The sequence below is a fragment of the Ammospiza nelsoni genome, chromosome 6 (assembly GCF_027579445.1).
Source record: "Ammospiza nelsoni isolate bAmmNel1 chromosome 6, bAmmNel1.pri, whole genome shotgun sequence".
In the NCBI taxonomy this organism is placed as follows: domain Eukaryota; kingdom Metazoa; phylum Chordata; class Aves; order Passeriformes; family Passerellidae; genus Ammospiza; species Ammospiza nelsoni.
The window spans coordinates 16,903,435-16,930,341 of record NC_080638.1 but is presented as its reverse complement, the minus strand read 5'-3'; the positions used below and the strand labels follow the sequence as shown (position 1 = coordinate 16,930,341).

Sequence of the window (26,907 nt, the reverse complement as noted above, 5' to 3'; positions counted from 1 at the left end):
ATTAAATGGGGCTTTCCCTTTGTGACCCATGTTGATGCCACCTGATGACTGCATTATTCTTAAAATACCTTTTAACAGTACTCAGTACAATATCCTCCATAATTTTTCCAGGAACTGAGGTTGGTCCAGCAGACCTGCAGGTTCCTGGGTCTTTCCTCCCACCCTCCTGGTAAACAGGAATAGCAGTGGCTGGCAGAGACCTCCCCAGCTCCCAAGGCCTTTGGTAGCTGATGGAGAGGGGTCCTGTGTAACACCAGTGAGATCTTTCTGCACTCAGGGATGAATCCCAACAGGCCCCATGGACTTGTGAACTTTCATCTGATACAGGTGGTCCATCACAGTTCCAGTGTCCACAAGGGGAAAGCCACTGTCCCAGCTCTCATGGCCTCCAGCTCTGGGGATTGGGCACACCAAGGTCTATCAGTATCACCAAAAACTGAGCTACAAAACACATGGAATGCCTCTGCATCTCCTTCATCCCTATTATCCAGGTGACCATCTTCAACAAGGATCAGTCCAATGGTTTCTTTAGACCTCCCCCTTGCTATTAATGAACTTCAAAAACCCTTTCTTGTTATCTGAAAAAGCACTGGCCAGTTTCAACTGTGACTGAGCTCTGGCCCTGGTGTCTTCTTCATGCATAGACAAACCACAGCTCTGTAATCCCCCTGAGAGGCCTGACCTCACTTTCAAAGCTCATACAATTTCTTCGTCCTCTGGAGTTCCACCAGGAGTTCCTTGTTTACCAAAGCTGGTTTTCTGCCCCTATTACTTAACTTTTGGCATAGTGAAACTGCCTGTTCCTGTGCTTCTAAAAGGTGGTTTTCAAAAACTGAACAGCACATGTGGATTCCTAAGCCCTCAAAAGCAGATTCCCAGGGTAGGCCGCTAAGTAGTACCCTAAACAGCTTAAACTTTCCTGGACTCCAGGAGAGCAACGCTACTGTTTCTTATTATTCATTACACTGTAAATTTGAAACTTAGTCATTTAATGATCTCGGTAGCCAAGCCAGCCACCTACCATGTCCCATGAGTCTAACTCTATTAAAACACACCAACTCTAGGAGGGCATCCTTCCTAGCTGGCTCACTATTTGTGACAAGAAATTATCTCCCACATGAAGAGATATGAGGACAAACATGGAGAGGAAGCAGTGTGGATTAAGTTTGCCTGGATTTTCTTTTTAAAACCAAGGATGTATTTCTTCCACACCTAAAGAAGCACACTGCTTACTAGACATTCCAGACTAAGCTACAGTAACAAGACATCAGATCTATACACACAACAACTTTACACTTTAGCCCTCAAGCAGTTAGGAAGAGCTCTGAGCTGTCCACCATTTCCTTACTTGTATACAGGTCTGTGGACCTTCCTTCTCCTTCTGTCTCATTATCAGCTGCTACAGCAGATGCTGTGAATCAAGGCTATGCTTCTCCTATGCATGAAGCACTCATTTTTAGCAGATAAGGCTCCTATTAAATTACAACATCAGGCAAGTGGGCAGAGCCCTGTCTTGCACAGTAAAGCACAGACCACTAGCAATAGGGAGGCAAAAAACTTGTGACTTACTTGTATACAGGTCTATGGGACTTCCTTCTCCTTCTGTCTTATTATCAGCTGCTACAGCAAATACCGTGAAGTTGTAGAGGGTCCCAGGGATTAACCAAGTAATTTTTGCTTTGGGTTCATTGAATGTCACATTCTTCACAAATGTACCATTGACAACCTCTATCCTGTACGTGTAGGTGTCAGCAGCGCTGTCATTCACCACCCATTTTAAGGTGACAGAAGTCACACCAATGGATTCTGCCTCAAGATCGAGAACCCGGCTGGGCCCTGTGGAAGGCAAAGCAACAACTCATTAGCCTGCAAGAACACCTGCTCACAGACATGGAAACAAGGAACACAGCCACACCAGGGCTTCACTTCCCTCACACCACTCATGGTCCAGAGTGCAAGAGCACCCCAAGAACATCACCAGGCATTCCTGGAGGCTGTTGCACCACTGGGCAGCTAAGAGAGAACTGAAGACAAGCCATGCTCAGTGGCATCTACCTCCCTTTGACACTCCAAAGGAGAAGCTTTGGTCATCACTGAAGCAGAGCTCCCAGGGAATCCAGAGAGGCGGACAGGAAAGGGAAGGGTATGGTTGACAATGTAGGCAATTTCAGTTTGGTTTACTGGTTGGCTTTTGGTTTAGTAGTTGTTGTGGAGGATTTTTTGGTTTATGGGGGGAGGTTAGAGGGAATTTGGTGTTTAATAAGTAAATAAATAAATGAAGGCTGTGTTTCTTCTATACATTCCTAGCATCTGGCCCAGGTAAGGCTGCTATTAAGTTACAGCCTCAGGCAGGTGAGCAGAGTCCTGTCTTGCACAGCAAAGCACAGACCATCAGCAATAAGAATGCAAAAACCTGTGACTTACTTGTATACAGGTCTATGGGACTTCCCTCTCCTTCTGTATCACTTTTAGCTGCTAGTACAGCAAATACTGTGAAGTTGTACAGTGTCCCAGGGATTAACCCAGTAATTTTTGCTCTGGGTTCACCGGATGTCACATTCTCCAGAGGTGTATTATCGCTACAATTTAAACCCTCTATCCTGTATGTGTATTGGCCATCATCACTTTTATTCACCACCCATTTTAAGGTGACAGAATTCACATCAATGGATTCTGCTGTGAGGTTATAAATCAGGCTGGATCCTACAAAAAGAGAAAAAAAATTTAAACTTACAAGAATATTTGCTGACAAACAAACACATATAGTGCTCTCCTCCCTGCCATATCCAGTGTCTGTAAAACAGAAATCTGCCTGAGAAAACAATCAAGCCACCTTTCTCTACTGCAAGGCACACTTGCAAGCTCTGCTGTCTACTGCAACTCCTCAAGCTTCACTTCACCTCTAGCAGTAAAGCTGTCTAGGAGCAGCAGTGATTTCTGTGCTGCCTCAGCTGTGAGCTTTATGCAGTGTGCTGACAAAGACTGGGACACACAACACGCTGACACTTCTTTCCTTAACTGGATATTCCAAAGAGAGGAGCCTTTCTAGCTGCAAGATTCCCACATCTGTCCTGCACATATGTGACATAAAATGTTCTCTACCAGGCAGAGGACTTCAGCTGCACCCCATCACTTATGCATTTCAAATCTCCATGTCAGAGTCAGTTGAACTAATAACCTGTAACCTAAAAAGCCATAGGGAAGGGAGGGAAGGGAGTCTCAGTCTAACACAGATAAAACTATTCCAAGGCTATGCTGCAATCACAGCATGAAACTGCACTCCCAGTCAGGTGTGCAGACGCATTTCTTGGCCTCATTCTCTACTGCAGTAAAGCAGTTGGATTCATGCCCCTGCAATGCTGAACTAGTGTAATCATGATATAGAAGTGCAAAACACCCCAAAAATTCACATCCCAGTCACATTCCAAACCACAAATGCGTTACAGTGCTTAGATCACCTCTTGTCTCATCAGCTAGCGATGCAGCCCCAACCACTCTTCCACCTGCAGAGGTTCTGTTCCCACTGGCAGAGTTTACGGATAAATCATCATTACTACTGGTTGCTGGTTCTGCAGTTGCATTATTTGAGCTGCAATCCTCAGTGCCTGAAAGAACACAAAACTCAGTCTTTACAATAATTCTGAACTTCCCATTTGCAGAAATACAGTCACTTACCGATATCATGCACAGACCCACAGTCACTTCTGTTTTCCCAGTTCTACAGAAACCTCACTGCACATTTCACGGTTTTACTTCTTAACTTCAGTGAGATTATTTGAACTAGACTCAAGTGACTGTCACATTATCTCAGCCATCCACTGACTCTACACATGGTTTGGATGAAAGCTACTATGACCTCTCTTTTCAGTACAGTTTTGTTTGAAAGCAGTTAAAACAACTTGCAGCCACACTCCATGTGTGTGTTTCCTTCATGTATTATCAGAAATTTTGTTTAACCTGGCAGAGCAATTTTCTTCTCTCCCCCTAAGAATATTCCCCTCTTCCCCTCTCATACTCCCACAATGTGTTCCAACCAGTAGGGAAGAGACATGGCTCTATATCTAGAGGCAGAAACATTACATCAATTTTATAGGCCAAAGCATAGAAAGCTTTGACTTAGACCCTAAAAATTAAAGGCTAACTCATTTAAATCTGATGTTCAGTATTAAGGTAGAATTTATTTGCACATACTTTCAGAAATTTCTGCCACATAAAAACATATTATCTTGGCCAGAACAGCATCTCTAAACTGAATTTCACTTCAGATATTCTTTAAAGGCGTCACTTTGTGTGTCTTGTTTTTGGAGTTTGTTTGGTTTTTATTGCCTTTAAGTGTATTTTCCCATCTTTCTAAGCACATTATACCTTCACTTGATTTTACCGGAACTCTCCACAAAGTGAAGAGCAAAGGGATTTAGATACAGATTCATATTTTTACATATCCTTAAATGCATTGTAGGTATTACAGTTACTAAAATAACTGAGTATATATTTTTAACTGCTATTTCTAAATTCTTTCTAGGAAGCTTTTTTTAAAAAATACTTTGCTGATACTGCTTGATCTTTCTTAAAGCTAACTAAGACAAGGGGAGTTATATTAAAAAAATAAAAAGAGCAAGCAACTGAATGATACTTACAAGCAACTGTACATCTGACCTGGAAAACAAAAAAAATAATAGTAATTAAAACCACTAGAAGCTCAAATAAAATAAGGAGTGGTTTAATTAACATGAGGGAGGAAGAAATCTGTTTTAAAAACTCCAGATTTTTCAATTTGCAAAAGACATACATAAACTTCTACTGACATAAAAATAACACCAAAAAATGCATCAAACTAGTAGAAAAAAAAATTTAAGCATGCTGGTAAAATGTTAGTTTCCATATTCCAAAAAGAAGTAGTTTATTTTGTCACAAAAAAAAAGGTTTGAATAACCTAAGTTGGTTATTTTGCACATACAAATTTATAAACCAAACCTATAAGATCTTAGTTAAAACACACTTTAGTTAGTACTCTTAACACTGTCCCACAAAAAAAAAAAAAAAAAGGCAGATGCCAATTAGGTCTTTCTTACTAATAAGAATATTCCTTTCATTCTTTTGCTGTATAAACCTTTTTATTACTTCTCACAAAAGAGTGTTTTCCATTTTCTGAAGCAAACATAGGGTAGTTAAAGTTCAAAACACTTGATACATGCTCTGAAATCCAGTTTACACGTGTGCACACATCCCTAACATATCAGCAGTTGCCATTTAACTGCAGCCTGAAACTCCTCTGCTGGCAACACTGACAAACAGAATTTTGCTTTGAGAATGATTTTTTAGCCTTCAAACTTTGTACTTTACTTCCAAATAGCCACTTTCCTTCCTGCTGGAGTGAGAATTGGCCCATAAATTGTCATATGAACATCCCTCCAAGTGGCACCACAAAATGCTGCTTAAAGGAGTGAAGTAAAAGTCCCAGACTGAGGTCTGCAAGAAGCAGTCCTACCTAAGGCACTTAGAACTTTTGTTTTCTCTACCCCCACCCAATTTCTTGGCCATTTGTGCAATTCCATGAGTTAACTCAAATAAGCAGCTATCTCATAAGACCCTAATGCAATCCTGGAATCCCAAATCACTCACTGCCCCAGCTGCCATGTTGCTGGGGCCACAAGGAGCTCCAGCTCATTGCACCAGTCACGGGTCCAAGCAGACACACCCTCAAAAAGCAGTCGGAAAATACCATTAAAATCTTATTCCTGTGATGGTCTTAGTGCCACAGCAAGAAGAGTTTGGGTGACTTTCCTAGGCAAAAAAAGCACTTGTAAGCATCAAAGACCTAATGCCTGGACAACATGGCACACAAAGAGACATGACATGGGATGCAGATGTCCTACCTTCAAGTGTGAAGCTCCTCCTCAACCTGAGCTTTTAAGAGCTCAAACTGCAAGGCTATTCAGGAAGTGAGGAAATATTTGCCTGCACCCAGGTCAAGAGTACTCCTGCATTCCTTCGTGAAGTGTCTGAGGAAGAAGAGCTCAAGAAGGAAACAGCCACTCTGAAGGCAGGAAGACACTACTGTGCAGTGTCCAGAGCAGAAGAGCTAAGCTGTGTGGAAACAGCTGCTGAATAGTAAGAGGTGAGATCCCCTGAAATGCAGGGCAATCTACAAGCAAAGCCAAAAGGATGTTATGTTTATTAAGAAAGGGAACTCACAAGCAGAACAAAATCAACAAGAAATGCCACAGGACTAAGCTACAGTGATTTCTGCAGCCCTACAGACAAAGAATCAAGAGCCTGACATCATTCACAACCCATCATCCTTCATTACTTTCCCTTCTGTAGAACTGCCTGAAAATGAACTTTCTCATCTCCTTCTTCACAAATTATGAGTTTAGGGCACAACATCCTTCCTGAGCAACAGGAACAACAGGTATTATTGTATGACTGCAAAACAGGTATGCCACTAGCAAATACCCTGAACCTTTCCTTTTTACCATTCCATTTCTTCCCTTGGAAGAAAGGAACATGATTTCTGTTTTATGGGCATCTGATCTAATGGCAGATAATGACCAAACTGCTTTAAATTTTGTTGTACTGTCACATGTGGACTGTGGGCTTCCTTTTATTAAGGATGCTCAAACAACCTCAAAAAGGAAAGTTACACTAAAATTCCTGTCACATGATTTAAAAACTGCACCCCAACATTCTACTTGCTTATCACACCCTGGCAATACTCCCTCAAAATACCCTTCTGACTTTCCAGAACCCTATGTGCAAAATCAAATTTAAAAAAATCATATCCCACTGGCAGCAGGCAGGCCTTCCTTCTGAAATCCAAAACCACACAAAACAAATGATCCCATGCCCAAGCATCAGCCTGTCTGACTCAGTCATTCCATGTTGTATTTTTCAACATCAGCCATGAACCAAACTGCTCTCCAACCTGATGTTATTACTTAGAATTTACACAAAGCATTTGTTTATGATTGCAGAGTATATTTGCACTGAACACCTGATTCTCCTTGTGTTTGCATTAAATACATCATGAGCTCTGCCATCCCTGTTTTTCTTTTCCAATGACACAAATCTCTGTTATTCATATATACAGTTGGGTAATTTTTTTTAACTTTTGTGGTGCTTTGGGTAGGGATGGAACATCCTTAACCAAGAAAAGACAGCAAAATGCCAAATGCTGACCATTTCAACTGAAAAACAGGAGAGAAATGTATACACAAACCCATCACTGTCATCAGCTATGGCAAAGGAATTTTTTCATGTGCCACACAGCCATGCTTAGGGCCTGATCAAAGTCTGTAGGTTCCAGAGGAGCTGAGGAATTCATCTGAATGTGCACAAGGTCTGTTCTGTGCTCTCTGTGGGAGCAGTTTACAACTGACCAGGAGCTGGTGGTGTGTGATACAACCCGAATTCAGCTCCATCCTCCTCAGGCGTACACTGGGTTGCCTAAGTGAGGAATCAGTATTAGTCTCACAAGTAATCTTATCCAGGAAGAATTAAGACATGGTACAGGAAAACTTCTTAAAAAATAGTGAGTGACTGAAAAGACCAAATCCCACTGATATTTGATAACTCAAAGTAAGATATTTCCAGGAACAGGATTTAAAACACACCAGCTTTACACATGCACTGGGAGAGCCACAGGGAATACAGCAGTGCAGACCTTCAGCTCAGCTTGGCTCTGCTGCCACACTGTGCCTCTAATGAATTTGGGGCTCCTGCTCTGGGGAAAACCCTTGTGGACAGCAGCCAACCTACCTGCTCCAGTTTTCAAAACAAACAGCGTGGTTTGGTTCATGTAAATATTAGGTCAAAGGATGGCTAAAGAGTCAAAGTGAGCAAACCAAAATAGCTTAGCCAAAAAACCCCTTAACCACAAACCCTTTCCAAGAACATCACTTGAGGTTGCTGCTTACTGTTTCTGGTGTGCTCAGCACTGTGTGCCTTGTGACTCAAGATGCAAAAAGCCAGAGAGTTAATCTCATCCCTCTCAAAGCTGATCTTCCAAGTGTGTACCTTTGGATCTTATAGTCTCCATCCACCCATCCTCCCAGGTCTGGAGTTCCATAAAAATATGACCAAGCTATCACAGTGGTCTCCAAACTGCTGCTCAACAGCCTTTCACCAAAGCAGCAGCATAATTAAGATGACTGCCCCGCTAGGCAGTACCCCTGATCTCACACCATTTTTCCCTCTCTATGTCCAGCTATGGTTAGTTATCCCACATGAATAACTTTGGGACTTGGGACAAGCATCATCACACAGCACCATCATCATGGCTTTGCTGATGCTGTCAGCCGCCACCACTCCGCCAACAAACATTAACCAGCAAAGATGCACTAAACTGGCCACTTACAGACCCCTCTCCTACTTAGCATGGACTTAATTCAGGAAGTATTCCCACAGAAAGCTTTTAGTCAAGGTCACACAAAGTAAGTGAAAATCAAACTCAGGAAGCCCTGCAGTAATGGAAATGGATTGCCCAAGTATTGCATCCACAGACTGACACAGCCTTCCAATACTTGCCGATTTGCTAGGATTTTTAAGGCATGGCCTGCTATTCCACCTGGGGACATCTTTCCATTTGCCAGGAAGTGCAAAGTCTAAATTAGCAAGGAGTGACACCTTTCTGCTGGAGACTGTTGTCCTGCAGTAAGACAAGGTGGGCTTTGGAAAGATGAAATGTTTCTTGAAACCCATCTCAGGGCTGTTCCATCTCATTCATTTCCATATTATTTCCAAATCAATGAAGTTTTTAAGCTTGTAGCACTGGGAAAGAAGAATGAGTTCACCTGAACTGGGGCACAGAACTATGTGCTTAAACCTGTATGAACCTAGTTCAAGTAACATGCCTTATCTGGATAACGCGTGGGTTCTGGGGTGGAAAAAATATCATACTGGAAAATAAGTCAAAATATACCTGGGTAACATATTAGTCCTACTTTCCAATTTTTAAATAAAATTACATAAATCTTCAACTGCAAAGCATTTCCCTGCATTTAAGAAGAAAACTTCAAGTGCAAATCATGGCACTATTACAAAACACAGCATCATCAAGGCTGGAAGACACATCAAGATCATCCAGTACAATATCAATGCAGCACCAGCACAATCATCCCTGAACCATGCACCAAATGCCACATGCAAACATTTCTTGCACACTTCCAGACAGCCTTTAATTTACACAAAGGATATGCCAAGCCAAGAAAAGCAGGTGTTTCCCCCTGTGCTCACTGTCCTATGAGAAAAAAGGCAATGTGAATAAAGCCTGTGTGCTGAAGGAGTGCAAACATAACGGCTCAGTTACCAATTCCAGTGGCACATGTGGATACATAGCCCTCCTATATCAGGTCCTTACTACTTGAAGGAGGAAATAATCAACAGGAGACTAAGTGAGAAGATAACATTTAATTATGTGACATAGTTTCATTGAGGAGTGATTACTTTCTGAATTCAGTGCTAGAGTTTGGGGTTGGTTATCATTTTTTCCCCCTTTCTAGTGAATATTTACTCTGCTAAACTGACTTTAACTGCATTCCACAACAGTTCTGTGTTTTTGTTATTTTTTTCATTCAAATTATCTCCAGATTATCTCAATAATATGATACACTCACTTCCAATGAAAAATGGGAAATACGCTGTGGCAAGGGTCAGTTCCACCTGTTTTCCCTCTGGTATTTTATGCAGGTACTCATAGCTCATACATCAATTCACAGAATGTTTGCTGTAAGTGGATTTATGCTACAGTAAAAAAATTCTACTTTCAGAAACACCACTAAGTTTTTACAAGATGTTTAGAGTCTTCTTTTAACCCTATTTGGGCAGCTCTGGCAATGAGCCTGCACAGGACCAGATGGAGATGCAGAACTCGGAAGAAAGAAATGTGAGCTGGTGTTTGTTATGAACTGGGTGGGGCTGGGCCCTCCTAGGCCACCCTGCTGTATCTGGGAGCTGTGCAGAGCCCTGGAACAGCCACACACAACTGTGCACAGGCTATTTTCAGCTGTTATGCAGTTATGTGAAAGAGGAAAGACTATTTCCACTTTGCATGTATTTATATTTTGCCCCTGACATTTCTAAATTCTGACTTCCCCGAAGCAAGATTTTCTGCAAAGAGAGGCCAAATATAATTTTTTTCCACTGGTTTTTATTAAAACATATGAGGACATTCTACTTTGTGCAGCACCTCCAATGAACTGAAAGTGCTGTGGAAGACAAAGCCTTGTAAGAAAACCAAGATGAGACACCAAAAAGATATTTGGGATGACACATACTAGAGCAACCTCTTTTTTCCTCATTTTTCCTTGATTTTTCTGCAAGTTTAACTTGTATATGCTTTTCAGATGGCTAGCCTAGGAGCAAGGAGTTTTCTGGGCAACATATCCAAAAAAAAGAGAAACATACAGGCACCAAATCCCAAACATGACTGCATTGCAATTGACAGCTCTTTCACCACTGACCTCAGAGAACACCATTAGATTTAATTCCAGCGACTTGTTTTTAAAATGTTTAGTTTAAAATGTTTCCATGCAGCCCAGTAGCAGTTCTGTTTCACCCAGACCTCCAGGTCCTGATTAATTGCAGGCATTGAGTGCTGCAGACCACCTCATAGTTTAGTAGAATCATTCCTCCAACTGAGGAAACCACAAAACTTCAGCCAGAAGAAAGGCTGAAAAGTTTCAACAAACTTAAATAATTCACATAACCCAGTAAGTTGTACATGTAATTCAGAGGTTATAAAGAGAATAGGCTGCTTACTTGATAATGGCAAAGAGTAATACTTGAAACAACTACTAAACAACAAGTAAACCCCAAACTGTTATCCTACTCAAGTTCCATGTCCTACCACGCTGGATTCACCAGAGTTAACTTCCTCCACAGTGGCTGGTGTGGGCTGCTTTGGATGGGGTACTTGGTTGCTAGCTGGGGTTAAACCACAACACTTAACTGACATGGGTGGAACTGGAGATGGAAGTGCGAGAGCAGTGCTTGAATTGAAAAAAAAACAAAAACAAAAAAAACAAACAAACAAAAAAAAAACCAACAAAAAAAAAAAACATCCTCTTCTAAAGAGGAACTTCCAGTTAACACTGCCAGTAATTTCATTTTTTAAACTGAGGAACCATCAACCTGTATTTTATGTGAACAAGCCACATTCCTGCATACCGCTCAAGAGCACTATTTTTTCACTCTGACTCACTACTCAGGCACACCCTGGAAGAAGCAGGATACAATGAAAAAATGGAGAAAGAAAAAAAAAATACCCGTGTGGCAATGACACAACAACGCTCAGTGTCGCCAAGTCAGCAGGGCTGGCCACCCAGGCACCATGGAAAACGCTCACCAGAGCCAGAGCTGCCTGGCCTTTGCAGCACAGTCACAAAAAGGAGCAGCATTTCCTGACAGAGCACTAGTTCAGACCTGCTGAGCTGAGTGCAGTCAGGACTCCCAAGTTTCTCTTATCACAATGATATTTCACTATGCCGTGCCAGACACTTTAGACTCTGCACAGTCTTTCCTCAGGGAAGTGTTAAAAAATACTTTACAAGGAGAATAACATTGAGCTGGATTTGGTTTGAGAGGTTTTCCAAGTAAAACTAGTTGCAAAGGGATTTTAAAACTTACACTACAGCTCAAAGACAACATCAAGAAAGATTATTTGTACTGACAAAAAGGACCAAATTTTTCATCCATGACACCCTGTCTGGTGGCAGGAGAACCATGGCCTGTGAAAGCCTTCAAGCTCACACAGAGCTCAAAACTGTCTTGTTTACACAGAAAATCCTTTTTTGGGGGGCAGTATTGATGCTGTTACATGAATGTTTTGCCCTTTCCTGCCTAAATTCTATACTTTTCTTAATACAGTCTATCCTTCTGTCCTTATCAGGGTCCTGAAAACTTGCTAATCTAAAAATCTGAGTTGTGCAGCTGGGAGAAACCAGCCTGTGACCACTGCCCAACACAGACTCCTCAGGCTAACCTTCATCTCCTCCTTCACGCTCTGCTGCTGTTTATTACCACCCATTTATGCTCCTTCAGTACTTTCCGTTCTAACTCCGTGTGAAATGCTCCACTAGAAGCCGAATAAATTTTCTGTATGGCACTGCCCTTGCCCTGCAGCTGGGTAAATCTATCCATGGGGAGGGAGGAAAGCAATCCTCGCTCCCCATTCCCGAACAGCAGCTTTGGAGCAGTCATGCAGTGTGAGACCACTAGAGGCCCCAGTAAAACCACCTAACGTCACCCCAAGTGACAAGCAGCAGGGAAACACGCTGAATTCCCATAAAAGTTGTCATTCTGGAAAGCACAAGGCTAAGGATGACCACGTTAAGAGTGTAAAATGTGGATGCAGATGTCAGCACTGCCTTGTGCTGATTGTGGGAGATAATGACACCAGGCCGAGCTGGCTTGGCCAGGCTCAGTGCATCTTCAAACATCATAAACCTGTCACGAGGAAAGTAATTTCATGCAATAAATTAGCTGGACCTTAGACTCTCTTCACAGTGTTTATTTACAACATATCACATCCTCACCTGCACTGGTTTACAGTGAATCTACATTTTTGGTGGGACCTAAAAGCAAAGTAGCTTGACTTCCTCAAAACAAATGCAAATTGCCTTACAGCAAAAAATGTGACATGAAACCTTTTCCAGCTCCAAAATAAGCCACAGATCTGGCTCATCTACAGGGATCAGATTATCACTAACACAAACAATTTGATTAAACAATGTTTTCCCATATGTTGTTTTCACACACAGCACTATGGGGCTGCAGAGATACTCTTGTGGTTTGCCTGCTATCTTCAGCCCATTTAATCCTTTAATGAATTTAAACTGTAGCAAAAGACAAATGGACTGCAAGCGTTCAAAACATGTAGTAGTACTCCTGGGAGGGAACAAAAGATCTCATTGTACAGCTCCACCAAGTTCATCTGGGGCTCTGGTAGAGTCTCTCTTTTCCTCCTCTTTGAACAGAAGCTGAATAGAAGCAGGAATGAGAATTGGCTCTGCCATTACCCCATTGCCAGACTCGTCTCTGTGAATACATTGAGGCTGCATGAGAAGTTATTCACCGACAACAGCATGGGCTCTCTCTCATTTACCAGTCAATAGACACGTCCCTCAAAGGTCAACTTCATGGCCATCTGGGAGCACTGGCTGTGGTAGAAAAAGGCTGGATGGTGCAGGGTCAGAACCAGAGATCAGATCGACACTGCAGCCTGAACAGCTGCAAACTTTTTATTCCAGAAAAATAATACCCATGGCTTCTCTCTCTTTCCAAGGCACACAAAGGAGTTCCTGCTGATCTGTGTATTTGGCATAGCCCTGATACAGATCGAACGGCCAGTAGCTCATTTCAAACATTCAGTGTAAGAGTAAGATGTTTATGTTATTTATTACCAGTCTGGAAATATGCTTATTTAAAATACATTGCACATTATATTGCTGTGCAGTGTTTGCTTAGCCTTGTGTACCACTTGGGAAAAGAAACCAAACCAAACCTAGACAGCTTTCAAAGCTAAGAGTCAATTTTCCCAACATGTTGCTCATCCTTTGCTTAGAGCAACAGTACCACTGATGTGGCTTCCCACAGCTTCTGCTATCTCCATACAATTACAGATTTTGTTCTACCTGTACTACCACCCAGATAGAAAAGCATGTATGTTTCTATTGCATGGTCTTGGCAGATAAATCCAAAGTTTTTGTAAAAGATTGCTGAAAAAAAACTTTTAAAAATTGCAATTAAGTGCAAAACAAACAAGACAAAAGACAAAATTCATTAAATTTACCCCAACTTGTTTTACCACTAAATGAAGACCCACTACCAGTGAGTTTAATGATGAAGCAAACTCTTTCAATCAGGAATTCCCCCTCCACTTGAGGAGGGTTCTTGCAAATTTTAAACACACTGGATTTTTTTTAGAAAAAAATCTCTATTCAAGCTCTGTTTCTGATGACATACCCATGTATATTTTATACATGCAACCTCCTGTTTCACAGACTGCCTTGAGAAAATACATTAAATGCACTTTGAAGTTTTATAAAAGTATGAGTGCACTATTAAGAATAATTGTGTCACACAATAATATCTGACAGTGTTGCCCTAACAGAAAAGCAGAAAGGGGCAGCAACAAGTGCAGTACCATCCTCCAAGCATTTTGGCAGATTCTCCCTTTGGCAAAGTCTGTAGTAGCAACTATTGCCTCAATTACAGCCAAGAATAAAGAGGTAGATGTTAAAAAGTACTAATACTGGTCAGGCACTGACTCTGCAGAAGACACTGTGGGTAGAGGAGGCTTCCTCAGTACCTCTCTTTTTCCTACCTATGCTATTAACCCCTTTAGTCTAATTATTTTTTCAAGCATGTTATAGGGACACTTAGAAATTCAAATGGAGGGATGTCCCTGAGGTATCCTCAATGTATTTTAATCTCTCTTAATGGGTCTATACGAAATGGCAGAGTGAAAGAGGAGCAGCAGGTATTATAATCAATCACAACACCTCATCCTTCCTCTTCAGTTTTGCTGCTCTTTAACAATACATTAACACTTCCTCCAAGTCATTATTCTTTGACTCAAACTGAAAGTCTCAAGAGTAGATTTGATTTGTTTTCACCCAGATTATATGTTCAGTGTCTTGGAAACAGTAGATGTGCTCTCTTTAGCTCCTCTGCCCTCAACAGACCACAGACATGGAAAGAGAAAAAATATCACTTCTCTTCTAAGCGGTTTCTAGCCTTGAGCTAAACTACAGAAACAGTTTCCTTGCACCACTGCAAAATGCCTGGGAAGCCCTGAAGGATAAGAACTTACGAATTCCAGACAGACACATTTCTTTCTGGCCTGGTGTTTGGTGTTTAATTTTTTTATACTTTGCAATAGCTAAAGCATAACAGCTCTATCATATTCAGGGAGGAAACAAGGACATATCCAAAGCCAGTGAACTAGAACACATTCGCTGCTGTTATTTATTTGAAAAAAAACAAAAAAAAACCAAAAAAAAAAAGGCAGAAAATTAAAAAAATTTGAAAAACAAAAAGAAAAAAAAAAAAAAAAACAAATATCAAACCAATGGCTCCTCCTCAAAAAAAAAAAAAAAAAAAACCAAACAAACAAACAAAAAAACCCCACCCAAATAAAAAAAAATGAAAAATTCACAAACCAGTAAGGCTGTGCAAATGCTCAAGTATTGCATTAAACATTAAAACACACCTAGTTCACAAATAGAACTTTGAATTATCTGCTAAAAATATGCTTCTCAAGTTTTTCATCTGTGTGTTTAAGGCTGACAATTCCAAGCTCTGAAGAGAAAAGCCACATAAACGTGTTTGTGTTTGGAGCAAGAGCTTTGGGGAAGGTTACACGGGAAACCCTTCAGTTCACTGAGATGCATTTTCATGACGAACACATGGGGTAAAGCTTCCTCTTCACACTCAAATACCAAAGCCACATTAAACCAGCTCTAAGACAAAGATGAAACTAAGTCTTCCATGCCTTGCATCCTGTTTTATGTGCATGCCACAGAAGGCTGTCATTTACTGTCTTTGCTCATCTAACAGCCAGAGTTCCCTCAGATTAGGGGGATAACATTTGTAACTATCTATAAACTGCTGCTTGCCAACAGCAAGAATTGTAAAGCAGCAATATAAAACAAACCTTAATTGCTCTGCACCACATTGGTGGGATTTTGGTATATCTGTCATCTTAGCACAATAAAAAAATTACACGTGACCTCAGGGTAGTGAGCGCCAAAGCCTTGTATCAGATAACACAAATGACCTTTGTTACCCATGTGCAGGTAGGGGAGAAAGATAAGAATGAAGAGGAAGTTAATTGCATTCCAGCTGCTAAAACCTTGTTATCTTGGTATCTTTTAATTGATGTGGTTTTGCTTCCACATCACCTTCCCTGAACTGCTCTTCTAATGGCCTCAGGCTCTTTCCTCCCCACCTTCCAACAAGGGTTAAACCGGGAGTGATTCACAAGGTGGATTCCTCTGCACCTCTCCTGTCTCTAACAGAGATATTCAAAATGTCCCAGAGTTATATAATGCTGCCAGAAACCTGCCTACCTGAAGAACAGGTTTGAATATAGAATGTAAAACATTTATAAGAACTATTACATACCAGAACAAAGTAGCGCATCCTCTCCCATGTCTAAGAGATACTGCTTGCTTTTTTATTCCTCCTGACACTTCAACTGCACAAAACAAACTAACAAGGAAGAGCACTTTGGAACAATTGGCTTTATTGGTGAGAGCTGACAGGGGAGTTTGATCCACACCCCCACAGGGTTCAATCCCTGGCCTGCCTGGCAGCACCTCCACCCTGTGTTTGAGCAGCAGTGAGGAGGAATCCTGCAGACACCACCAGGAAGAGTTTCATCAAGAGGGAGGACTCAGCTAAGATGACACATACAAATGAGAGCGAGGGCACGCCAAGCCAAGTCAGACTGAAGACCACTGTTCACTGCACCCAGCCTGCCCCTGCAAAGCTGAAACACTTTTCAAAGGGCTCAGGAACACATTAGCTTCAATACACTAGCACACACAAAGCCCCAGTTTAGAAAAATGCCTCATCCACGACCTGACTCAAGTGATGAAAATGAAAATATACCCACAGACTTTTTTCTGTCATGTATTGGGACACACGAGCCTCCAGATGCCAAAAGGCAAGAAGGCAGATGTCCAGACAACCCCTAAGGGCTGAACATCTCTATTAAGACATTTTCTCCTTTTCTTTCCTAGTGATATATCCAGTCTGCATGACCCAGAACCTTTTAAAATCCACTGTTACAGCCCCTTTCCCCTGCCATACAGTGATTTTTACATCTGTGCTGCCTCTAACAGCAACTGCACATTGTGAAGTCTGTGTTCAGAGGCCATTTTAAATGCAGACCAAGTTTTAGAGCCCAGTCCCTGTTCTGCCTCCCAAAGACACTTACCAAAGCACATTCCTTACAAGTAAGCCAAACAAACAGAAAACTGTTTAGATAACTAAGGGGTTTCCTTCTTGTTTGAAAACAGAGGCGTGACCAACAAGTGTGAGCTCCTGCAGTGTCACCCAGGGGGTTCAGATGCAGGCAGCCAAAAAGATGAGCTCTGATCACACAGGACATTGTTGCATGGAAGAGGGAAGACACAGAATCACTCATGCCTCAAGGTCATGGGTTAAAAAACAAAACAAAACAACACTGTGAACAAAACCAAAAATTCCTCAACCAACTAGAAAGACTTATCAGGGATAGGTCTAAAATCAGGGATATGTTTCTAGAAACATTTCAAGATTAAAGTCTTCTACAAGAAGCAAAAAGGTAGAGTTTGTAGCTGCCAAAGGAAAAAAAAAAAATTTGCACTGAATTGTACTTCAAACACGGATGTTTCATTATTGACTCCAAGAACATGAAGTTACCTACTTTCACTCATTCAAACACTGCTACTCTGGTGCCAGAAATGCAGCATCGGCAGAGACAACCCAAGCACTGAAGAAACCAAAAGAATTACCTTTTTACTGACAGAGGTCAGTCCAGGGGTAATCCTGCACTGAAAGGAGCAAGTACTACAATAAGAGACAATAATTAAACAGGAAATTCTCTAGTAACATCTGTGAATTTTTTGATCCAACAGCTATCACTGGATATTTCCTAGCCAATTTCCCAAAAACTGATGTTACTTGATATGACTTATCGGAATTTAACCTTCACATTTAAATGAAAGAAAACAAATTGCAGTTATGGTATTTTTAACTCAGAGCATTCATATTGCAGGTTAACCAAAAGAGTGTCATCTGAATTACATCTTTTATCCCTGACATTTGAACAGCCCACACTGGAGACTGGGGAGTGAAAAAAATCAAAGAAGGGGATAGAATATTATTCTTTCTACTCTTTACCCTGATTTAACTAGAATTGCATCATGAAAGATACTTCCAGTTTTTCTAATGACCCTCTTATCCTATTTCTACATACACTATATGAAGATCTCCCATTCCCAAATACTATCACAGTAACATTTTAAGCTCTTACACTGTTCTTTCACATACCCTTTCAGTATCACAGGAACACTTAACGTATCTGTCAATTCTTATCCCCTATAATATGCAACCCCTGAAATTTTTAATTAATTTCATTAGTTTAAATTTTATTGCAATTCCATCAACAGAGCACAGAGTGTATTTATAGCAGCTATCAGAAAAGCTGGGTGTAAATGGTGGCTCAGTCACCCCAGAAACAGTATCTGCATAGCTACACAACCCAAAATAGACCCAAAACCATCTTCCAACAGAGATGATCTGCAGAAAAAAAACCCTTTCCAGTAAAGCACCAGAGCTTCCTCCTTTATTTCAAACACTAATCAGACACCCAAGACACAGAACAGCTTGGAATAAGAGTTTAAAATGAGTAATAGTTTCCTCTCTTATTAAAGAGAGTTTATGTTGCCATGTAGATACCTTGCCTATGTTACCACATGAGCCAGTTCCTTCTACTGCAGTACCAGAGCTTTTGCTGCAAAGCTCTCTTTTTAAATTTAGAGGTTTATTTAAAAACCCTAAAAGAAACCCAAGTAAAATAAAAGCTTTTTTCCCCTGACTGCAGGAGTCAGGTTTGCTTATCAGTTCAGCTGGATCCACACTGCTCACAACAGCCCAAAGACTATGTAACAATAAAGAAACAGGCCTAGCAAATTTTAATATTGCTGCTTCTGGATGGAAAGATTTTTTTTTTCCCCTTGCTCAATCATTTATTCATTAAGAAACAGAGTTTCAGGGAAGACTAAACTATTCATGAATATGGGCTGAATTTACAGAAGGGTTCACTCGAGGACAGTCCCCTGCGACTCAGACTGAAACCGAGGCGGGAGATGGAGAGGAACTGTTTCCATTCTGACAAAAACCTTCAGATGCCAAGCACGGGCAACAAAAGCCCAGGCAGCAAAGGGCCCCAAGCAGGCACAACATGGTGACCAAGGTTCCCCAGAGCCCCATGGTCACAGCACTGAGCTGGCACACTGCAGATCCACGCTGTGATCTCGCTGCCTGGGAAGGGCAAATGGGAGCGGGCAGCAGCTCCAGGAGCCCCAGCCCATAGCTGCCCTCAATTGCTGCCAAGCTTGGAATACATTCCTGCTGGGACAGGCCCGAGGTCAGGCCCTAATGAAGAAAAAAAGCTTCCACAAAACACACAAAGGGATGTGCCACTGGGAAAAACATGGGCTGCCCCTTTTCTCCCGCTGTCTTTCCATCAACTCCTTCCCCTGGGGCTCTTGGGTTTAAACACAAACCACATGGGCAAAAAAGAAGCCCAAGGTAAACCACTCTAACATGAGGTCACACCAAACAGTCAAATTACCCTAAACTACCTAAATTGTGGGTTTGTGTTCTGTAAGACTTCCCCTTCCCAGCCTCCACCCCCATCCCCATTATCTAGTGGAATTACCACAATTTTTCCCTTTGAAAATTTTTTTGGGGGAGAGAAAGTTATTTCCCCATGCCTATGCCACCAAATGCAAAAATGAAGATGTAGATTTTTTGTTTTCTTTTCGTGTTGTGCTAAAAAAGAAAATCTGGCCACAGCCAGAACTGTGTTCACTTCAGTGAGGGTGAGTCTGGGACAAATCACATTTTATTAGCACCTAGAAGCCAACAGCTCTGGGATCAGAAAATCCTGTAAAAACAATAAATAAACATTCAAAAGAAGCGAAGGGGAAAGGCATTTGTTTGCACACCAGGGTGGGGCAGCAGCAGAGTACTAAAGACATAAATTATTCTTTTTCCTTTCTGTTTAGCTTTCTGCATAATCTCTCTAAATAGCAGTAATTTGGGGAACAGCATCAAATTCCTCTCTCAGAGGCCACTCTGTACATACCTCTTATTCAAATGCAGTTAGAGCACAATGGGAAGAATGATATTCATTACTTTCTGCTGCTCAGGGCGAGACTAAATCTACTCAACACGCCTGTATGGAGACACCTAAAATACACCTACCAAAATTAAAAGTCTGGGGAAGGAGGGATCTGAAACACTTAATCCCAGCTTTGTTGATAGGAAAAAATAGAAGGAAGTTAGACCCGAAAGTCATTTAATTATAAGCAGGACAACAGTATGAAGTGGCAGCAGTGAAGCCACAATGCAATGCTCTGACTCACATCATGTATGCACAGCAAGGCAAGATTCTCCTGCCTGGAGTATTTTGGGAATCTGTGTTCTCATATATGCTGTAATTGCAGCATTCCAGCCTTCTGAATTAGGCCCAAATAGCTCCTTTTACTATGGCACCTTTACTGAAGAAAAAATACTGTACTGCAGGCGCAGTTTCTTACCTAGAAAGTGGCCACTCATACACAAAACTGCTCTTTCAGTACCCACACAGCTTTCATGAGGCATTATATCCAATTAAGTCCCAGCAGGGCTGCCCCTTATTGATTTCCCAAGGGACTGGATGCTTCCAGCTCTATGGCTTTGGACACGATTTGCTATCAGCTGGAAGTGCTGCCCCATTTCCCCAGCTTGCATCTTCATGATCCATTAGCAAATTTAGCTCCACCCCACCTGATGATGATAAATAAATAAAAGGTAAAAAATATAAAAGAGAGGCTAGCTGCTGAGGTCAAACGGAGTTTTGCATTTCCCTCATAGAGCAGCTTCTGCGAACTGCTTTTCCCACCTGCTGCTCTGACACCTGGCCAAGCTGGCAGGACCCTCCTCCCAGTCCTGAGTGGGAGCAGCAGCAGCCACTTGGCACAGGAGGTCAGGCAGAGGAAAGCCTCCACCCTGCAGCACAGCTTTTTCAATCACCACTCAGCCTCAAGACTTCTAAAAACAAGATCAAGACAATGAAAGATCTCTGTGATATGATGGCAGCCAAATTTGCCTTTTTTTTTTTTTACGTGCACACAAATGAATCAAAAGTTCCTGTCCGATAATGTCTTCCAGCACACAACTCCCAGCCAGTGGCACATGCCAGGCTGGGGTGGAGAGCTCCAGGCATTCATGGCTCTAACTGGAAGAACACCCAGTGCCTGGCAGTATCAAGAGTTTTATTTCCTAATTTCCACTCTCAAAACAGTTGGTGCAGAAAGAAGCGTGTGCTTAAAAATATTTTATATCTATATATTTGTTATTTATGTATGAAAAAAGAGATTTGTATGGTTTAATAAAAAGAAAAATCAGTATTTGACATATCTTTTCTGTTATTGATTCTGGACTAAAGTTCTGACAAGCAGCAAACCTCTTTTTTTTGCAGGATCTCTTGCTTCTCCTTATGCCAGAGAGTTGCTTTAACATAATAGGGGAAGGAAAAATTAACTTTTAGCATTTTCCCACAGTTCTAACCCCCACCAGCAAGAGCAAGGCTTTAAATATATAAATAGCCTGGCAAGTGCATAGTATAAACCACACACCATCTCAGGGCCACTGTCTTAAAGAAAACTATTAATATTCAAAATGGGATGTGGAGAAGGTGATAAGGGTTGCACTCGACATATTTCTGTATCTGCTTTTGAAGAACACCAAGTACCTCACACAAAAATGTTGTACCAGGTGCTCTCCACCCACCCCCGTTTTATTTTCCTTGGGCAGCTCTCCCAGCCACATTGGTATTTGGCTTCTCCTGAAACCATGACAGCTTTTAATCGAGAACAGTGGCTAAGAGAACACATGCTGTGGGGTTTGGAGGGGAGAGGTGGCCCCCCAAAAGCCAATACACAGAATTTCAGGATGTTAAGGCAGGAAGATACAGAGGGGCTCACCCCAGCACAAGAGGGACATGGCTGCCCCAGCCTCCACCTTGCTTGAGGTTTCCAGAGCAATTGCACCAGCAGGAGCTGCAGTGTTCCCTCATGCAATTGGACATTTCACACCCAGAAGGTCCCACATTGCCAAATACAAAAGAATGCAGATTTCCAGGCAGTGCACCCTGGTTCTGTGGAGCACATTTTCATTATGGTTATAGGAAGTTGCCGAGAAGTAAGACCTCAGGAAGCTGAGAAGAGGAACCAAATCTTTGAGGGACTAACAAGAACCAGAAGAGTTGCAATAGGACCGCTAAAACAGAAAAAGTGGATCCCTTACAGGCAGGATTAAACCTTGCACTTCAGTTATAAAGCCAATCCTGCATTCAGGGGAGGTAGAGAACTAACATGGAATCTCTCTCCATAGCTGAATTGGAAGTTCCTTTTTCTGCCAGAGCTGGAGGTAGCTACCTTTCCCAGGCACTTTCCTCTCTTAATGCACACTTCAGTGAGGGGTGAAGGCAGCCTCCATGCCCCCCATGAAAGCAGCTCACGTTTGGCTCGAGTGAATAACAGGAAAAGAGAAGAGGGCTCCCCGAGAAGTCAAGGCTTCACTCACTCTGCTGAAGCTGGAAACTCCAACCTCAGCCTGGCTGTTCGGTGTCTGCCAAAAAGCTTTGAAGTGAATTCTTTGAAGTTGGCCAGAAGCGGCTCTGAACTGAGGAGAGCGATGAGGAGGGTGGATGGGGGCCAGCCAGGGGCTTTGATTCCCACACAGTGGAGTCCAAGTCAAGCCTGGATTCAGCAGATAAAAAGGGATTTTTTTTAAAAAAAGTCACCATTCATTTGGAGATGTAAATCCTAACTCATGTTCACAAGATGACCCATGGGCCAGACTGCAAGTCTCAACAAGTGCTACAAGATAAGGAAGTGTGCTCTTATTTCAGCCTTGCACTGCTGCAAACATCACCCCTTAAAAAACACCTCTGTGATAGCACTGGATGAGGTACCAAAGCCCTTCACTGTGCGTATTCCTGCAGAAATGACTGACAATTCCCTTAAAGTTCTCTGCAGCATTTCTGCTACAAGGACAAAAGTAGCTCTTAAAGCAAGTTTGAGTTTCTCAGGAGCAAGAGATAGTGGAAACCATGTAAAACTGGCATTTTCTGGAATCCTTCTGCAAAGGGCATCTATGATCCCTATTTTCAGTACTTAACATAGTATCACACAGACTGTAATTCTAAGGGTTAGATCTTTGGAGAGTTGCAATAAGAAGTCTGGCTTAAAGTAACAGCCTGCCTTAAAGCAATCCTGATCCACTGGGACCTGGCAATACATTATCCCTCTGAGCAAGGAGCATGATAACAAAATAAAAAAACAGCTGAAAGTATTACACACTAGAAACATTTCATTCCCCTTACAATGCCTGAGGACCAAAGGAACAGAGGCAGTAACTGCAGTGCTGAACACAGGCAGGCAGTTTTTCAGCAAACTGATGAAAGGGAATTTGTGAAGTTTCTGTAGCACACAGTAAGGAATGAGGCAGAGCAGGCAGCCAGTATTTGGCCCACAGAACTATGAAAATGTTAGACATGATTTGATCATGCAAAAAAAGTGCAAAAGTTCAAATGGAAGCAGTTGCATATAGAAGACTGCACCAAGAATGAAGTGCCTGAAATTCTGGGACCCTGGGTTTAGTCATACTCAAGTATTGCTTCTGGTTTTCCTTTCCCAAAAGCCGTATATTCTTCAATACAATTACCTTCCCTTATAATTTAGAACTTATTGTAGAAGTGTTTTCCATTCACTCCCTGACCAGCTGCATGTAACAACCAAGAGGAGAGATGAAGATTTTTGTTCCCCAAGTTCTCTTGCTGCATTTTATACCCATTTCTCACAGACCTTTTTACAAGCCAGTATTTTAAATTATCTTGGTAAGGAAAAGGAACTTGTCAACGCTATTTCCTTTTTATTTGCTCTGCTAATTTAGTGGCTTTTTGCAACAGACTAAATCAAATGACTTTCAATTTTGAAATCTAAAAATGCTTTGCAGATTGCATTTAACATATGAAGATTCAGAGTACACGTATTATTTGAAACACAACACAGCCATGTCTCATAGTGAAAGGAAAACATTTCCCTATAATAAAAAAGATGCAGGATTTATTGTACAGCCCTGAGTATAAAGGTTTTTAAGGCTGCTAAAAATGGTGCAAAAATTTCTACATTATTGTATCTCAGCAACTTGTACATCAAATATGCAGAGCTCACAGACAAGTTGCCATTGTTACTCTATTCACTCTCACTGGGTTGTGGTTTTCTGTTTTGCTTTGCTTTTAATTAATTACTTCAGATCTGCAATTTGAAATCACTTAACAGTTCCACTGGGCTGCTTTTAGGAACACTTCTCATCTCCTTGCCTACAAAAGCATAACTTGTTAGAAATTACATGAAGAAATATTACAGTTCTAGTGCAGGAAGGAGAGGTTACTGGAAATAAGCACAGCAGCAAATGTGTTAAGCAGAAATATATTTAACTGGCCTGCTGGCCACGGTCACTTACTGAAGCCAGGAACAGCCTTATGCAAAGTAGCTTCAGTTAACATGATGTTAAAAAACACCCAGTACTATTTTAAAAACTTTCAGTTTCAACAGTGTTTAACCAGATAAAGTATAGTTCTTAGTACTAAGACGGTTTCCAGACATAAGAATTCTTTCTCCTTTCACCGCAACACACAAATGAAAAGATTTTTGAACTAGACCCTGAGCTGAGCCCTCTCAAGTTGTGTATTTAGCATGTCATCAACACAATGAGCCAATAAATTGCTGCCCCTTCCTTCCATGCTTTGTTTTTAAAGGCCTCATTGTATTTTATTTCAGTTTATTTAAGCAAGATTTCTATCGCTGCTGGTACAGAAACAGGCAAAACTTGTTATCTTTGCAAATATGGAAAAAGCCTCTGAAAAATACATCTATATATATTAATTGCTCTGACCTTACAACTTAACAGCTTAAAACTTGTTTGTTCACTCTAATCAGAAACCACAAATCAATATTCCTTCATACCTTGACAAGTTATGGAAATGAACATCAGGAGCAGCACTTTTAAGATTTTCCTTTTTTTTCCCCTGACAAGCTCCAAGATGAGCCAGAAAGCCAGGCAATAGACCAGTTGTCAAACTATTACTGAGCTTGCAGCACCTTCCTGAACATACAGCCTTTAGGAAGACTTCCACAGTGAAGAAGAAAACTTCACACTAATGAAAAAGCTGAAGGCTAATTACTTCACATTGTGGGGATTTCCTGTGACCCCACAGACACTGAGGAACAGATCTGAGAGCAGATTCTAAAGATTTTCTCAGATCAGCTGCTCAGGTTCTGATGCACACACGGGTGTCAGCAAGAACTGTCTTGACAGACCTTCTCCTATTGCCTGCTTTCTGAAACACCCCAGACATTCAAAATAAAGACATGTGACTCGTTTTCCCAACCAACTGCTTACAAGGATTATTGATTTCATGGGTCATTAGACACATTCCTGCTTTTTTCATTGTCTCTGCTGCAGAGTGGGGATGGGAGCTCAGCACTTTCAAAATAATTATGAATTTCAGACCAGCAATGTCAGAGGAGAGAGGGGAAAAAAGAAAAAAAAAAAAGGAGGGTGGGTGACAGAGATGACATGGAACAGAGCACCAGTAGTTTCAGCACAAGAATTCCCAAAATACACCGAGGAATGCTGAGCCCTCTCTTTCTTCCCGAAGCACCATAAGGCAACAGCAAACAAGAGGAAGAGTTAGATAAGGAAAGATCTGCAGCAGAGCTGGGAACTGTGTTTGCTGTTCGCTTCCCTGGTTGTGGGTAAACATCCAAACATTTGTATGACTAACTGATCTTCATCATTAAATTTCTGTGTAAACTCGCCTATATCAGAACATTTAATCTTCATATACTTAGAAGGGAGGGTTTTGCTGCTTTTTAAAAATTCTCTTATTTCAGAAACCTGAAAACATGGGGCACACACTATTTTATTCTCTGATTACTTTTTGCATGGGGAAACTCCAATGAAATACGGTCAGCAACACCTCAAAAAGCTGAAAACAGGTAACCTACATACCTATATGTAATCCATACAACAGACACCATATGTAATCCATACAACTCCATAAAAAAGGCCTGATTATGAAGAACTGTACACAGCCCTTCTCTGCAGCAGCTCAGTCCTAATGCTTTGGCTGAGCACTTAGAGCAGGAAGAGGTGCCAAGTGACAATGGGAGAAAATAACTTTTGTTCAGCTTTGTTCTTCCCACTCCAACCCGCGATTATTATTTTGATCCCCTCTGAAAGAACCAAGTTTGCATTCTGAGCCCTGCTCTGTGTGAATGAAGCAAACCCCTCACTCTGTAGGAGACTACAGACAAGGGGGAAGCTTTCCTCCCATTCCTGGTTGCACAGGACACTCCTACAATCACTGTCATCAAACAGCCAGGTCCCAATTCCTGCCCATGGACACCTTGCAAATCTCTGCTCTCTGCTCCTTTGCTGCTCTTCTTCAGGTGCAGGATGCAGGCAAGCTGACAAGTGACAAGTTCCACGGTGGAAATTTCAAACATCACTGAGCCACGCTGCCAGTCCAGTCCCTGCCAGGCAAAGCAGGTAATAAATTACCAGGGCAAATTTTGTCAAAGGATCTTCTGAATCCTTAGGAGAGTCCATCTGCCTGACTCCTCCAACCAATGCAGCCCAAACACGAGTCCCAGCTCAGGAGCCACTTGCAGCAACCTGAGAGAGGAAACTGCAACACAAAGAGCCCCAGGTTCACCTCACCTAACACCTCTCTTTAAACATGTTCCACAAAAGCAAGATCCAAAATCCATGGTGGGTTTTCCCTATCACTTTTGTTCAAAGAGTTATTAAGTGTCATGTTCCAAATGGAAGCAAAAAGAAAAAGTCAAAGGCACAAAAATCAGATTGAATAAAGTTTGCAGTATTTCTGTCTATTTTCACATCGCTATTTTCAGTGAGACCTTGTTTCGTAGGTACAGATAAACACAAAATAAAGGTGGAGTACACACATACAGACATAACATCTGACAACAGTAGCTTGAAACTGCCAGAGATGTAGAAAGGACTTCAGCCTGCTTTGGAGCTTTTCCTGGTAAAAACTAACAGGCTTTAGACTCA

The 26,907-nt window shown here is 41.6% G+C and overlaps 1 protein-coding gene across 1 annotated transcript in view; it reads right to left on the bottom strand.

Moving 5' to 3' along the window:
- Positions 1-26,907, bottom strand: part of PTPRJ (protein tyrosine phosphatase receptor type J) — a 74,359-nt gene that overhangs the window by 23,363 nt on the left and 24,089 nt on the right. The window contains exons 2-5 of the mRNA XM_059474861.1: positions 4,638-4,656; positions 3,459-3,605; positions 2,425-2,703; positions 1,570-1,836 (exon numbers count right to left, since the gene is read on the bottom strand). Coding sequence (XP_059330844.1) covers positions 1,570-1,836; positions 2,425-2,703; positions 3,459-3,605; positions 4,638-4,656 — 712 coding nt within the window. The remainder of the gene's footprint in view (positions 1-1,569; positions 1,837-2,424; positions 2,704-3,458; positions 3,606-4,637; positions 4,657-26,907) is intronic.